Source organism: Chiloscyllium punctatum, chromosome 40, assembly GCF_047496795.1.
Source record: "Chiloscyllium punctatum isolate Juve2018m chromosome 40, sChiPun1.3, whole genome shotgun sequence".
NCBI classification, from domain to species: Eukaryota; Metazoa; Chordata; class Chondrichthyes; order Orectolobiformes; family Hemiscylliidae; genus Chiloscyllium; species Chiloscyllium punctatum.
Genome location: NC_092778.1, coordinates 36457894 through 36474339, shown reverse-complemented (window position 1 = coordinate 36474339; position 16446 = coordinate 36457894). Strand labels below are relative to the sequence as shown.

Below are 16446 nucleotides of genomic sequence, written 5' to 3'. Positions count from 1 at the left end.
CTGCTCCTCGGTTGCTGCCTGACCAGCTGTGCCTTTCTCACTGTTTGACTATACGTCCTATTATTGTAGTCTAGTCTCTGGTCTGGAAGTTCTACAATTTAATTGAATTAATTTTATTTCATTAACTGCTTTGAACAGTCTCCTTTTCCTGGGAGAGACTTTTACTGCTGTCAATTCTTCTTCAAACTGCCTAAAAGCTTTTTGGTCTCTGGGTGTTTCTAAGCTAGAATCGATCCTTGATTAATCTAACCTCCAAAAGCAAGCAATTATCTTTGTGTTCTCTCACTCTGGTCATGCACGTCCCACAATGTAAACAAACTTACATTATCATTCCATGAGGCCTTCAATCAACTGCTGAGAGACACATATACTGATTTAAAATCATTGTTCTGGAAGGAATTACCTCGTTAATTAATAAACCCTTCCACACAAGTAGACCAACGCTAATGCCAAGCACTAGTTTACAATTGAAACTTTTTTTTTCTTTTAAATGATATAAAAATCAGAGCTTTCATCACAGGTGGTACCTTTTCTATCCTTCTAGTGGGCAGTTTTAGCCTCCACTGGACACTTTGCAATGTTGAGTTCTTAGTGGAGCCTCCTGACTTGGTGATTCATGTTTTGCTTATGGATTGCTTATTAACATCTGATTTCCTTTTGATTGTGGAAACCAAAAATGGAAGGTTTCTGCAGAGAAGCAAAGATCATATAGGATATGCCTGCCTAAATTGAGTCACCAAGTTAAGATTTTAAATAATTTACCTTGAAATTACATGCTGCCTTTCATTTTTAATTGTAAATTTGTTTAAGGATACTAAGGAACCAGAATAAACAATTTCTGTAGCTACTTCCATTTGTATTACACTTTCTGCTTATATTCAGAGAAACAAAAACTTTATGCTGTAGTCTTTATATTTCTATTCATGAACAAGATCTAGTCATCAAATGCTTTTCATCCTCAGTAAGTACATTATCATCTCCACAATCACTCTTTCAGGGTACTCTCCTCTTGGTGCTTGCAGGAAAATTTTCAAGATCCACATTACGATTACAGGGCCTTGCTGAGGCCTACATTACAAATTGTGTGCTATTTAATCTCCTTGTCTGAGGAGGGACATTTGGACTCCTTCCATAGCAAGAAGGTTCAGCAGACTGATTCCTGGGATGGCAGGATTGACATATATAGAAAGACTGGATTGACTGGACTTGTATTCACTGGAATTTAAAAGAATGAGGGGGGATTCACCTGGAAACATAAATCCCTGATGGGACTGAACAGATTAGATGCAGGATAAAGGTTCCTGATGTTGGGGAAGTCCAGAACTAAGGGTCACAGACTAAGAATAAGGAGTAAGCTGTTTAGGACTGAGATGAGCAAGACTTTCTTCAGAATTGTGGAACTATGGAATTCTCTCCCTCGAAAGCTGTTGATGCTAGTTCGTTAGATATATTCAAGAGGGAGCTGGACATGGCCCTTGTAGTTACAGGGATCAAGGGCCATGGAGAGAAAGTGGGTATGGGATACTGAAATTTCATGATCGACCATGCTCCCGTTGAATGATGTGTAGGTCTGAAGGGCTGAATGGCCTACTCCTGCATCCATTTTCTATGATTTGTTATTTTCTCATAAATAAATCTCAGCCTGAAGATCCCTCCATCATTAAACATTCACTTTGCAGGTATATACCTTGATCACTCTTACTGACCTCCAGAAAGTCTGCAGTAGTGAGTAGAGTGGGTTTTTTCTTGATTATGTGTTTGGAGATATGTCTCTTGACTAAACTTAAAATATAAGCCATAACTATTAACTTAACCTGGGTAGTGTTTTGTAGAGGGATAAGACTGTGTTATTTTCTGGATCTGTAGATTGTGAAGCAAAAGTGGCCTTTAGCAGAGTAATATGCGCTTCTTGTCAGATGTGGGAGTTTAGAGTTTAAGGGTTACTGCGGATTATATCTGTAATAAATGCTGTTAGTTGCGAATCTTATCAGATTGATTGGATCAGTTGGAGAGACGGTTAGAAGCAATGAGGCATTTGCAACAGTATGTGATGAATGGCAGTTATAGGAAGGGAGTAAAGTTTCAGATACAGTCACATAGATGGGGTAACTCCAGGAAAGGGAAGAGAGGTAGGCAGCTAGTGTAGGAGCCTTCTGTGGCTATACCCATTTCAAACAAACATGCTGTTTTGGAAAATGTAGGGGGTGATGGATCCTCAGGGGAACATTACACGAACTGCCAAATTTCTGGTATTGAGACTTACTCAAATGCAACAAGGGTTACGTCAGATTCCAAGAGATCAATTGTGTTCAGATATTCTCTAGTCCGAGGTACAGACAGATGTTTCTGTGGCCAACAGCGAAAAATCGGAATGGTGTGTTGCTTTCCTGATGCCAGGATCCAGAATGTCTTGGAGAGTGCAGAATGTTCTCAAGGGGGAGAGGGGCCAGCAAGAAGCCATTGTCCACATTGGAACCAACGACATAGGAAGGGAAAAGGTTGAGATTCTGAAGGGAGATTAGAGTTAGGCAGGAATTTAAAAAGGAGATCCTCGAGAATAGTAATATCTGCAACACTCCCGGTGCTGGGAGGATAGAGCAGATGAATGCATGGCTGAGGAGCTGGTGTATGGGAGAAGGATTCACGTTTTTGGACCATTGGAATTTCTCTTGGGGTAGAAGTGACCTGTACAAGAAGGACGGATTGCGCCTAAATTGGAAGGGGACTAATACGCTGGCAGAGAGATTTGCTAGAGCTGCTCGGGAGGATTTAAACTAGTAAGCTGCGGGATGGGGGTGGGGGGGAAGGAAATAAGGCAATTGTGATGGAAAAGGATAGACCAGATCTAAAAGTTGAAGTTCTAAATTGGAGGAAGGGCAATTTTGACGGTATTAGGCAAGAACTTTCAAAAGTTGATTGGGGGCAGATGTTAGCAGGTAAAGGGATGGCTGGAAAATGGGAATCCTTCAGAAATGAGATAATAAGAATCCAGAGAAAGTATATTCCTATTAGTATTAAAGGAAAGGCTGATAGATATTGGGAATGCTGGATGACTAAAGAAATTGAGGGTTTGGTTAAGAAAAAGAAGGAAGCATATGTCAGGTAGAGACAGGATAGATCGAGTGAATCCTTCGAGTATAAAGGCAGTAGGAGTATACTTGAGAGGGAAATCAGGAGGACAAAAAGGGGACATGAAATAGCTTTGGCAAATAGAATTAAGGAAAATCCAAAGGGTTTTTGCTAATATATTAAGGACAAAAGGGTAACTAGGGAGAGAATAGGGCCCTTCAAAGATCAGCAAGGCGGACTTTGTGTGGAGCCACAGAAAATGGGGGACATACCAAAGATGGGGGACTAATTTTACTAATACTAAAATGGGGGACACACTATTTTGAATCAGTATTTACTGTGTAAAAGGATATGGAAGATATAGAATGTAGCAAAATAGATGGCAACACCTTGTAAAATATCCATTTTACAGAGGAGGAAGTGCTGGATCTCTTGAAACACAAAGGTGGATAAGTCCCCAGCACCTGATCAGGTGTTGCCTAGAACTCTGTGGGAAGCTAGAGAAGTGATTGCTGGGCCTCTTGCTGAGATATTTGTATCATCGATAGTCACAGGTGAGGTGCCGGAAGACTGGAGGTTGGCTAATGTGGTGCCACTGTTTAAGAAGGGTGGTAAGGACAAGCCAGGGAACTGTAGACAAGTGAGCCTGCCCTTGGTGGTGGGCAAGTTGTTGGAGGGAATCCTGAGGGACAGGATGTACATGTATTTGGAAAGGCAAGGACTGCTTAGGGATAGTCAACATAGCTTTATGCGTGGGAAATCATGTCTCTCAAACTCGATTGAATTTTTTTGAAGAAGTAACAAAGAGGATTGAGGACAGAGTGGTAGATGTAATCTATATGGACTTTGGTAAGGTGTTTGACAAGGTACCCCATGAGAGACTGGTTAGCAAGGTTAGATCTCATGGAATAACAGGAGAACTAGCCATTTGGATACAAAACTGGCTCAAAGGTGGGAGACAGAGGGTGGTGGTGGAGGGTTGTTTGTCAGACTGGAGACCTGTGACCAGTGGAGTGCCACAAGGATCAGTGCTGGATCCTCTACTTTTGTCTTTTATGCTCGCATCCAAATCATTTATCTAAGAGGTACAGTTAGTAAGTTTGCAGATGACACCAAAATTGGGGGTGTACTGGACAATGAAGAAGGTTACCTCTGATTGCAACAGGATCTTGATCAAATGGGCCAGTGGGTGGAGAAGTGCCAGATGGAGTTTAATTCAGATAAATGCGAGGTGCTGCATTTTGGGAAAGCAAATCTTAGCAGGACTTATACACTTAATGGTAAGGTCTTAAGGAGTGTTGTTGAACAAAATCACCTTGGAGTGCAGGTTCATAGGTCCTTGAAAGTGGAGTTGCAAGTAGGTAGGATAGTGAAGGCGGTGTTTGGTATGCTTTCTTTTATTAGTTAGAGTATTGAGTACAGGAGTTGGGAGGTCATGTTGCAGCTGTACAGGACATTGGTTAGGCCACTGTTGGAATATTGTGTGCAGTTCTGGTCTCCTTCCTATTGGAAAGATAATGTGAAACTTGAAATGTTTCAGAAAAGACTTACAAGGATATTGCCAGGGTTGGAGGATTTGAGCTATGGGGAGAGTCTGAACAGGCTGGGGCTGTTTTCCCTGGAGTGTCGGAGGCTGAGGGGTGACCTTATAGAAGTTTACAAAATCATAAGGGGCATAAATAGGATAAATAGACAAAGTCTTTTCCCTGGGGTTGGAGAATCCAGAACTAGAGGGCATAGGTTTAGGGTGAGCAGGGAAAGATATAAAAGGGACCTAAGGGGCAACTTTTTCACGCAGAGGATATTGTGTGTATGGAATGAGCTGCCAGAGGAAGTGGTGGAGGTTGGTACAATTGCAACTTTAAGAGGCATTTGGATGGGTATATGAATAGGAAGGGTTTGGAGAGATATGGGCCGGATGCTGGCAGGTGGGTCTAGGTTGGGTTGGGATATCTGGTCGGCATGGACGGGTTGGACCGAAGGGTCTGTTTCCGTGCTGTACATCTATGATTCAATGACAGCGTTTTCTTGTTAGATTTTGGGGATGTCATTTTTCAATTCTACTGTGAAAGAATAGCTGCTCCCAGCCTTTCACCCAAGGCTACAATGGCTCTTGCTGATCTTCTCATTTTGGGTGTCAAATCGGCATCATTATTTTTATTTTTAATGTTTATTTGATTAAATTTGCATAAAGTTAAATGACAAGAGAACCAGAGTTGAGGTGAGACTGATTCCTTTTGACACAAAAGCAGCATTTGAGTGTTACCAAGGTGCCTTAGCAAAGCTGAATTCGGTGAGAACTAATGTAGGAAGAGAATTATACTTCACACAAAAGGTATTTGCAGTTGTTGGAAGTCAATTATCTCTTCTGTGGACATTGTTACAGGAGTTCCTCAGTGTAGTGTCCTCAGCACAACCATCCTCAACTGCTTCAATAATGACCCTTCATTTCTGAGGGAAGAAGTAGGGGGTATTCACTGATCAAAATCACAATATTCAACACCATTGTCACTTCTCAAATACGAAAGCAGTTTGTGTCCAAATGCAGCAATATCTGGACAGCACCCAGGCTTGGAGTGACAAATGGCTGCTAATGCTTGTCACTAGCACCGGGTGATTATCTCAAACGAGAGAATCAAACTGTCATCCCTTTTATATTCAATGATGCTACCGTCACTGAATCCCCATATTATCAACATCCTGGGGATTACCATTAACCAGAAACTGAACTGAACCAGCGATATAAATACTATTAGTGTGGGACACAGGCTAGGAATTTTGAGGTGGTAACTTGACCATCTGTCTCCTCATGCCTGTCCACCATAAAGAAGGCAGAAGTCAGGTATAATGATAGAATACTGTCCACTTACCTGGATGAACTCCAACACTACCCAGGACAAAGCAGCCTGTTTGACACCCCGTCTACCACCTTCAAAATTTACTCCTTTTGCCACCAACACAGAATCAAAAGAATGTGCCATGTACAAGATGCACTGCAGTGACACCAAGGCTCATCTTGCAGCATTTTCTAAGCACTTCACCGCTACCAGCTGGAAGCTCAAGGACAAGATGCCGGGAACACCGCCACCTCCAAGTTCTTCTCCAAGCCACACTTACTATCCATCGTGATGTGAAAATGTATTGTTGTCCCCTCACAATTACATGGCCGAAATCATGGAACTCCCTTCTTCACAGGCATGCAGTAGTTAAAGAAGGAAGCTTATCACTCTGTTCTCAGGGGCACTGTGACATCCATATTCTGTGAACATTATTTTTGAAAAATTTTAACTGTCAACCTTGGATCATATTTAAACATGGTTTTGGTTACATTTCAAAGAAAATAGAATCTTTAAGGAATCTTAGTGAAAGTAAACTCCTTATATGTATGACATTCTGCAGCTATGAAAGTATACAGTTGGAAAATGGTGATGGTTTTGGAGTATCAGAGCTTAGGTTTGTAAGTATTTGAATCAAATTCCAGGGGATTTTGAAGGCAAACTGTGCCTTCTAGTCAGAACTTTGGATCTGAAAGTGTGCTGGAAAAGCGCAGCAGGTCAGGCAGCATCCAAGGAGCAGGAGAATAGAAGTTTCGGGCATGAGCCCTTCTTTAGGAATGAGGAAGGGCTCATGCCTGAAACATAGTTTCTCCTTCTCCTTGGAGGCTGCCTGACCTGCTGCACTTTTCCAGCAACACATTTTCAACTCTGATCTGCAGTCCTCACTTTCTCCTAGAACTTTTGGATCTGTTGACTTTAGTTGTGTGTAATTTTGTTTTCTACAGTCTTTTTCTATGTTTGGGGTGCACTTTGTCCAGGATGTGTTTGAAAAGACATGTTTGTAAGTTGGTATCATTGCTGAAGGAGCAAAGAAATAATATTTTAAAACTGAAAATGTGACTTTGTTTACATCCACAGCACATTTTTGAAGCTTTACAGAGCCAATTGTTACCTTTTTTACATATTGTCACCTTTGTTTTGCAGTCAAATACAGTAATTATTTACTGCATAGATAGGACCAGCAACAATATAGTCATGCTGAAAATGTTGTTTTATTTAATCAGGGGAGTTTGACATTGCTGGTGATCCAGCATTTATTGCACATTTCTTGTTGCCCTTGAAAAGGTGGTGAGCTGCAGCCTTGAGCCGATGCAGTCCATTTGGTGTAGGTAAAACCATAATGATATTAAGGAGAGAGTTTCAGGATTTTGATCCAGTGACAGTGAAGGAAGGGTAATATATTTACAAGTCAGAATGGTAAGTGCCTTGGAGAGGAACTTGTAAGTGGTGATGTTCTTGCGTATCTGCTGCTCTTGTCCTTCAAAATGATGGTGTGGGTTTGGAAGGAGGCCTTTGTCCCTTTCTAGTGTTGTAAATGGTGAACACTGCCACGGAGGATCAGTGGTGAGATATAAAAACTGGATTTAAATTGAAAATGGCAAACTGCAGGCCATTAATTCTGATATCAGTCATTGGGATTGAGAGAGCCACTTATCAAGGAATTAATAACAATCTGCTTAGAAAATCATAATATGATCAGACAAAAGTCAGCATGGTTTTATGAAAGGGACAAGTTTGAGTTTTTTTGGGATATAACTACTTGGATGGTTCTTGAGGAATCAAGATGGCAGGCTGACTAGTGGAGTGTTGCAAGGATCACTCCTGCGTCTCAGCTATTTACTTTGTATTTGTATATCTAAATCATTAACCGAATGTATCTAATTTTGTACCATCAGCAAAGGTCAGGAAGTTACCAAGAGGGCACAGGCGCTGCAATGATTAAATGGGCAGCAAGATGGCAGGTGGAGTGGGGAGGTATGAAAATGTTCGCTTTGATTATAAAAATGGAATAGAGAAATTTGTTTTCAAGCACGAGGCATCAGGGACACTTGGGTGCACATATACAAGGAACACAAATTTAGCATGTAAAATCAGCAATTAAAGGCAGTTATTCCTTTAATGGAAGGGGGTTGAAGTACAAGAATTAAGTCTTGCTATGATTATACAGGGCTTTGTTTTGATCATCTTAATTTAAATTGTGCTTGTACTGGAGGCAGTATGGCAAAAATTGTCCTTGTCCTGAAAGAACTACCCAATGATGACAGACTGAGAAAATCTGGCCTGGATGAGAAAGACGCTGAATCAATCATTTTAGAATTGAGAGGATGATAAATTTCTTCACTGAAAGGTTTGTGCATCTTCAGAATTCAGTGTCCCAAAAGGTGGTTGATGCCCCGTTACTCGCTAGCTTTTTAAAGCTAGGTTATCACACAGGTATTTGGTGTATCTGGGAATCCAAGCATGAGAATAAGGTGGGAAAGTGGTATTCAATCTCAAGCTTAGCTGTGATCATATGAATTGACCAAATTGGCTGTATGGAAAATGCAAAGAGGCTGCAAAACCACTTAGATAATTTAAATTAATTGTGATAGGTGGATTATAAAGTGAAGAATTATGAAATTCACAATTTGGAAATAAATGAGCTGATTTTTTTTATTGATACGAGACTAGGAAATTTGTGTTCAAAGGATGTGAACGTCTTTGTCGTGAGTCAAAGTTAACGTGCAGCTACACATGTAGGAAAGCAAATGGTATGTTTCTTTCATACAAAGAAACTTTAGTATAAAAGTAAAGAAGTCCTTGTACAATTGTATGGGGCTTTTATTGATCCAGACCTAACTACGTTTTGCAGTTTTGACTTCCTTCTCCCAAGAAAGAATACAATAGCCTCGGAAGGTCTATAATAATGTGTTATAAGATTGATTCTTGGAATTGAGAGACTATCGTATGAGGAAAGTTTGGGTTAGATTGTATTCCTCTGAATTAAGCAGAGTGAAAGACCGCATCGTTGAAATCTGGAAAAAATAGAGGTTTGACAGTGTAATTGTTGAAAGTATGTTTGTCCCAGCTGGGGATTTTGGAATATGGGATCACTCATTTAAGAATGAGATGAAAAACGTCTTCATTCAGTAGTCTAGCCCCTTGGAACTTTCTGCATCAGAGAGCTGCACATACTCAATCATTGTATTCAAGTCTGAAATCAACTCCTTTTTTTAATGTTAAGAGAATTGAGGCATATAGGATAATGTGGACAACGTAACTGAGGTTAAAACAAAGGGCCATGATTTTCGTGAATTGTGGAGCAAACTTGAGGGATTAATGGCCTAGCTTTGCTCCTCTTAGTTTTTTGTTGTAAATGACAAGGGCATGTATGACTTTGAGTGTTTTACTTTAACAGCACAGCAACTTCTTCATGAAAGAAGTAACATTCTAACAGGCAATCAATTTTTGTCAGAACTTCCAACATTTGATGTCAGCCACTGTCCTGATTTGTTTTCAGGATGTGATCCTGCATTACGATGAGGCCAAACAAATAAATCATCAACAAATCATATTTGCTCTAAATTCCTATGGAACTAAATTTCCATTTGTCCCACAATTAATATTGGTTTTGTGGGGAGAGGTAAAAGGAGGGAAGTGGAAAGAAAGCAAGGAACAAGCTGGCATCCAGAGGCAAGGCACTTCTCCATTAGGGGGGAGGGACAGTCATCCAGAATCACACTCTTTTGGGGCACTTTTATCCCATGATTACCACTCGTGCACTGAGAAGTAAAGGAATACTGGTGCACAAGAACCGTGGTTTTCTTTTTTCATCGCAACATAAACAGACTAAATTTTCTACAAAAACTGCCTCAAATTGCAAAGGATTTCCAGGATGTTGAACTCATTAATGTTTTGACTTCATCCTTCTGCAACTGCTCCTTAAAAATCCTCCAACTCAAATAAATTTCAACACCTCTTTTTAGTCCCGTCTACAACCGCTCCACGACGTGGATGCCATGCCTGCCTCTACCTGCCGATGCACAGCAGCTTCCCTCCATGATTGCGAACCTGAAACACAGGACCTCAAAGTATCCTTCGTGCACAAAGGCTGCCAGCACAGTAAGTCTATAAATTACAAGTCTGTACTTATTGCCTTATCAATGCAAGTCATGCAGACAGACAGGATTCTAGACAAGTATCTTTTATTCATTTACCTAATTTGTCCAAAAATATTGTAAAAATATGTCACAGGACAGTGGACATGTGAATCAGGATAATTAACAACTTTTTAAATGTAGATCAACACATGAGGAAAGGATTCTGGTCGTAGATTGTAACACGATTATTTTAGTTTTAAGAGCTGTAAAAAGAATCTTGCATCCCTTTCAAAATAGGTGATTGACAGAAGGTAGATTTTTCAATTCGCACTCAAGATGTGGGTATCACTGGCTGGACTAGCATTTATTGCCCATTCCAATAAGCCATTGAAGGTGAGAGTGAGCTACCACATTGAACTGCTGCAGTCTGTAGGCATACCCACAGTGCTGATGGAAATTCCAGGATAGTAGGAACAAGTCCATAACAAAATGGGCTTGATAAACTGAATACCTGTGCTTGGCCCAGATTTTATTCTTGTTTATCACATTCTTGTTGACTCTTTGGACATCATTCATTTAAGATATCTTTCCCTGTCCAGCTGCTCAAGTAATGCTGTCTGGGTGGGCTCATTTAATGCTCAAAGCTGCTGCAATGATTTAACCGGTTCACATATTTTCCAGATTAATTTGGAAATGAATTATTTTGCAATATAGATGATTCTTGCCCAAAATTTCATTTCATTAACAACTACTACAATCATACTGATCTTGTAAAATACTTGAGCAGAATAATTAAGTGAAGTCTATGTTTGTTACATATCCATCAAGATATCTTTTTAGTAAAACTTTTCACAAATTGCAATACTAACTCCCTTTAAGCTTTAAAAAAAAATCTGGTTGTGCAATTATTTACAGATGAGTACCAGATTAATAGATTCAAGACTGGTTTTGTCATTGAAAGTACTAATGTCTCAATCTCAACACCTATTGATATCGTTAAGCTCTCAGGAAAAAGAGGCTTGAAATGCCAAATTGGAAAAACTTTTGATATGCCTGATTTCTTTAATATGATTTGATGTGTTTTCAAAAAAATCCAATAATTTGAATTCCGTAACATAACTAACATATGTCAGTTTTTAATGCTAAAATAATTTTGCGTTACCTAATTTAATTTGATCAATTTTGAGTTAAGAGGAGCAGACTGGAGAAAAGTGCCAAGTGCTTCACAACTGGAGTCAGACTTGAGCCGAAGCATGAAACAAATCAGTTGAAAGCATAGTCAAAAAGCTCAGTTTGCAGTAAATCTTGAAGATGACTTGTCATAAGGTAACAAGGTGGGGTGTTGAAGGAAGAAAATGGGGCTCCACTACCAGCATTACAGCATGGAGTTCAGAGAGCGAAGATATGAATCAAATATTTTTTTAAATTTTCAATCACAGAATGCTGCAAACTGGTATAACAGCAATTGAAAATCGTGAAATAGAGTTGCATTTTTGTAATTCAGGACATTTCAAAGTGCTTCAGAGCCAGACCAGTACTTTCAAAATGTAATTTCTATCGTAATGTAGGAACACCTACAGGTTAATTTGTGCACAGCACAGTTCCTAAAACAGGAAAGAGATTGTTAAGTTTGGAGCATTCCTCCAGTACAGAAGTAACATAAAAGTTCAAATGTTTAGGTTTTTGATTTCAGAGATGAGCGAAGAGCATTTTAACTAGGCAGCAAGAATATTTTGACTAGAGTCCAAGCTGATATCTAATATGTTCATGTTTCACAATAGATCCACACGTGAAATGTTAGTCTAAGCGTGAAAAAGTGAGACTGCATTTAAAAAGTATTGCATTGGTTGTAAAGTGGTGTGTGGTATCCTAAGGATGTGCTGAGGTGCTATATTTATATTATAGATATGTTGGTTGTTCCTCTTTTATTATCTTCAATTTTTATATCCAGAGTATTGGTTTTTCCTTTTACCTCCAATTTTATAAATGATAGCCAAATTTTACAATGTTTTTCAGTGACATCTCAGGAGGATGCTTTAAGCAAAAAGTATCCTTTTTCTCATTTCAATTTTAAAATGCTGTAATTTAGGTAGAAATTAAATTCTTAAGCACAGTGGATTAATATGAAGTAGCACAGCTAGGATTCCAATTTTTGGGCAGGTTCATTTCCCTGTTACGTTGAGTGGAACTTGTAGAATGTTTTTGCATCCGTAAACAACCATATTGTCCTCTTGTACTTGTACATAGCTAAACTGTTTGATCTTTTGTGGATTTCTGATTTCTCTTTTTGGTAACTTAGCTTCTCATAAGGAATACTCACTGTAATACTTCCCCACAGTTAAAACTTGTCGATTTTGTATTTGGGTACTATATGCAAGTTGCTTTCCCTCACAGTATACCTATGTAAGAAGCATATTGCTTTTCAGAATATTTTAATTACACTAATCTATGCAAGTGTCTCCTCATTCGTTTGGCATGAAATGTACAAAGTGTACATTGCCTCTTTTACAGACATGAACCTTTTATTGGCCATTGCAGTTGGCTTTGATTCATTCATTCCTGGTATTTGTACAATATTTGAGAAATTCTCGATGGGTTTGATACATTTGGAAATCAAACAGCGTCTATTTTATAATGCATTTTGTCAGATTATTCTGTAAATTGATTCAATTGTACAGAGTTTCTTTTTCTTTTTCCATCAACAGGAACAGTTTCTAGTCCCTGATCACACAATCAAAGACATCAGTGGTGCTTCCTTCGCAGGCTTCTATTATATTTGCTTCCAAAAATCCACAGCTTCGATAGAAGGCTACTATTACCACAGAAGTTCAGAATGGTGAGAGCAACTAGACACTTCAATTTGAATGAATATTGGCACTTTCACCCAGGATTATGAAAATAATCAATACATTAAATTATTGTTCTAATATATCCCATTGTGTGTGAATGTCAGGAAGGAGGAGGCCATGAGCCACTTGAGTCTATTCCAGCGTTGAATTTTACATGGATGATTTGTATCTCAAATTGTAATTTAGCCAGTTTTTTTTTCTTCTGTGTCCTCTGGCGTTACCTGATGGAAGTCCATGATCTCTGTTTAGAGAATTCCAAATAACCCCTAGACTGTACCATTTTTGGGAAGTGAATTCCAGAATTAAATTATGTCTTGTTAACTATTAATTATTTATTAACTATTTGAGATTATTCCTTATTTTGGATTAACACCAGAAGAAAAAATTTCTCTGCATCTGCTGTCAAACCCTTTCTAGTTTTCAGATTAGGTTACAATTAGATCACACTCAAATTTCTAAAACCTTTTATTCCAACCTTCCCAAGAACAGTGGTCAACATATCATTAAACTTCCTTTGTTTTTCATTTTTTCATTTTTCAATTTTAGAGAATTGTGTGCATGGATCCCTAAAATTGATTTGATCTTCAGCAACACTTATCACCATTTAAAGAAATACATGTATCTTGGATCCAAAATGGATGTCCTTGTTCTTCTCCACATTTGAAATCCAACAAGTATAGAATGATACATTTCAGAAGGAGGTCAATCGGCCCATTGTGTATGTGTCAGCAGTTTGGAAGAGCTATCCAATTTCTTCCATCCAGCTTATTCTTTTCATCTTTCTGTATTTTACTGTAACTTCCAGCTCGCATTCTCTTAAACTTTGTATAATTCGTGCACTTGGAGACAAGTATTCAAAGGATCATCCTTCACCATTTCCGCCATCTCCTGCAAGATGCTGCCACCCACACATCATCCCTCCACTGTCAGCATTCTGTGAGGAATATTCCCTCCACCTTGGTCTTCTCCACTATCACTCCTAATGCATCACTCCTCTGTGACACCTTCCCATGCAATCAAAGATGATGTCTCACTCATCTATTCACCACCTCCTGTCCAAGGCCACAAACATGCCTTTTGGCTGAATCAGTGTTTCACTTGTGCTTTCCTGAATCTCATCTTCTGCATTTGCTCACAATGTTGTAATCTCCTTTACATTGTCAAGACTAAACACAGACTACCTGTACATGACTACTTTGCAGGATACTTCCACTCTGTCCATAGGAATGACCCTGACCACCTAGTTGCTTGCTGTTTCAATAAAACATTTTCTCTTGCTAAAATTCCTGTCTTGGGTCTGTTGTGAAGTTCCAACGAAGCACAATGCAAGCTCGAGGAACAACACCACCTCATTTTCCATTAAGGCATTTTACAGCCTCAAAGCCTCAGCATTGATTTCAATCACTTCAGAAATAACTACATTATGTCTGTTCAGTCTTTCTTAGAATCTTCATGTCCTCCACAGCTTTATTTGTGTCTTGTTTATACTTAATCGGACCAATTCTTCATCCTTCATGTCTTAATTTACACCCATTTCAATTTTTTTACCACCACTAACGTCCCCTTTATTTTGGCAGTGGCCTCTGTATTTGTCAAAAGTATATAAAAATCATTTCTCAACACCAATTCTGAAGAAAGGACGTATTGGACTCAAGTTAATTCTGTTTCTCCACAAGTGCTGCTAGACATGCTTAGTTTCTCGAGCGTTTTCTGTTTGTTTCTGATTTCTAGCATCCACAGTATTTTACATTTGTTTCCTAAATTACACAATTTGATATATTCCTCCAATCAGAACACTTTATACATCCTAATCAATTTCCAAGCTATTTATATTGCATCCTGATACAGTATCATGGATATCTTTGTATTTGGCAAACGTTTGATAAATCGGTCAGATGTTGCAGTCAGTGTCATACTGATAACATGAGTAGGATGAGGTACTGCAGGTATATTTCAATTGCTCTAAAATCTATTCGTTAGCAGTTTGTAACCCCTGGACAACTCCTGGTGGCAGGTGCAGGAGAGTCCAGAAGAGGATTATATGCAGAGAAAGTTGGGAAGAAAACATTTGTGGGATTTTGTTTTGGTCTTATTGAGGTGGGACCTATAAAAGCCAGATAAATCAAGGCATATCAGCATATTAGTCAATTGGATAATTTGGTCATGCTATTGGGCAGGGTTTAACCTAACTTGGCATGGAGATGGAAACCTGATTGTAGATTTGGAAAGAAGAGAAGCAAATCTAGAAATTGAACACAAAACTAGTAAACATGAAGGTAGAGGAAGTGAGGGCTGGAGAAGTAACCACAAAGAAAGTGAATGAGGTAGATAAATGAAGGGTATGGGTAGAAACTTGAAAATATTTAATGGTTATTACTGAAACATCATTTAAAAATGGCAAGAATGGGAAACCATTGATTCTGCAGTTTGCAAATGAGTTAGAAGCAGGCATTAAGTGGAGGAGTGAAGTACTGGCTAAGGAAAGAATTACAGCTATGAAGACAGAATATGTGAGAAAAGGAACAATAATGTGGACGTGCTAGTGTTAGATGAGGGCGGACAAAGTCCAAAGTCATGTGATACCGGGATATAGTCCAACAGATTTTTTTTAAATTACAAGTTTTGGAACACTGTTCCTTCATCACTTCACCTAAAGAAGCTTGTGATTTCAAATAACACCAGTCTAACAGATTTATGTGACTTCTGGATCTATGACAAGGATCAGTAAATGAATCTATACAGATTGACATTCTCTCTTTTCATATTCTTCAATCTATAGTGCACTTTAGACCTTCCAAGCAATCATAGAGATTTAATTCCAAAGACAGTGGAAAATTTTTGAAATGCAAAACAATGTGGCATTGATACAGGATTTCAATTACCCTAATATTAATGAGATAGAAGTAGCATAATGGAGCGCAGAATTTTTAATGAATTAGAATTCATTTAGTCTGTTGTATAAAGTCCAACAAGAGAAGTTATTTACTAAGACATAAAGAAAAAAGCTAGAAAGTAAATGAAAGGGGTATTGTTGGTGCAGCATTTTGTTAGCAGTGATCTTAGCTGTTGACACATTTAAAAAGACAAACATCAGGAATAAGTTGGGGAAGGTATCTTTTACTAAGCTGAAGTGATTTTGCAAAAGTAGACTGGAAACGGGTACTTGAAGGTGAATCATCCTCAGTAATGAGGGGATTCAATGAGGAGATGTGGGAGGATTCAAAGGAAATATGTTCCCTTAAAAGAAAAAGGTCACTTTGAAGTCAACAGCCTCTTTGTCAAAGAGTGTACTGGGGAAACTATATATCTGATGTTGAGAGCTTAAAATTTTGAAATATAGAAAGTAGAGGAGTAAAATTGAAAAAGAAATTTTGAAAAGCAAAGGGAGGGCATGAAAATACTGGCAAATAAGATCAAAGAAAACAAAATCTTTTTAAGATTAGATTAGATTACTTAGTGTGGAAACAGGCCCTTCGGCCCAACAAGTCCACACCGCCCCGCCGAAGCGCAACCCACCCATACCCCTACATCTACCCTGTTACCTAACACTACGGGCAATTTAGCATAGCCAATTCACCTGACCTGCACATCTTTGGACTGTGGGAGGAAACC

At 38.9% G+C, this 16446-nt stretch overlaps 1 protein-coding gene across 3 annotated transcripts in view; it reads left to right on the top strand.

Annotated features, from left to right (window-relative positions):
- The window catches only part of gid4 (GID complex subunit 4 homolog), a 49859-nt gene that overhangs the window by 29111 nt on the left and 4302 nt on the right, over nt 1–16446 (top strand). The window contains exons 5-6 of one of the 3 annotated variants that reach the window (XR_011954934.1): nt 9872–10007; nt 12691–12821. Coding sequence is in view for 2 of the 3 variants with exons in the window: in XM_072559560.1 (XP_072415661.1) it covers nt 12691–12821 (131 nt within the window). In the remaining variant the exon portion in view is untranslated. The other 2 variants (XM_072559560.1, XM_072559561.1) reach the window with 2 other exon arrangements.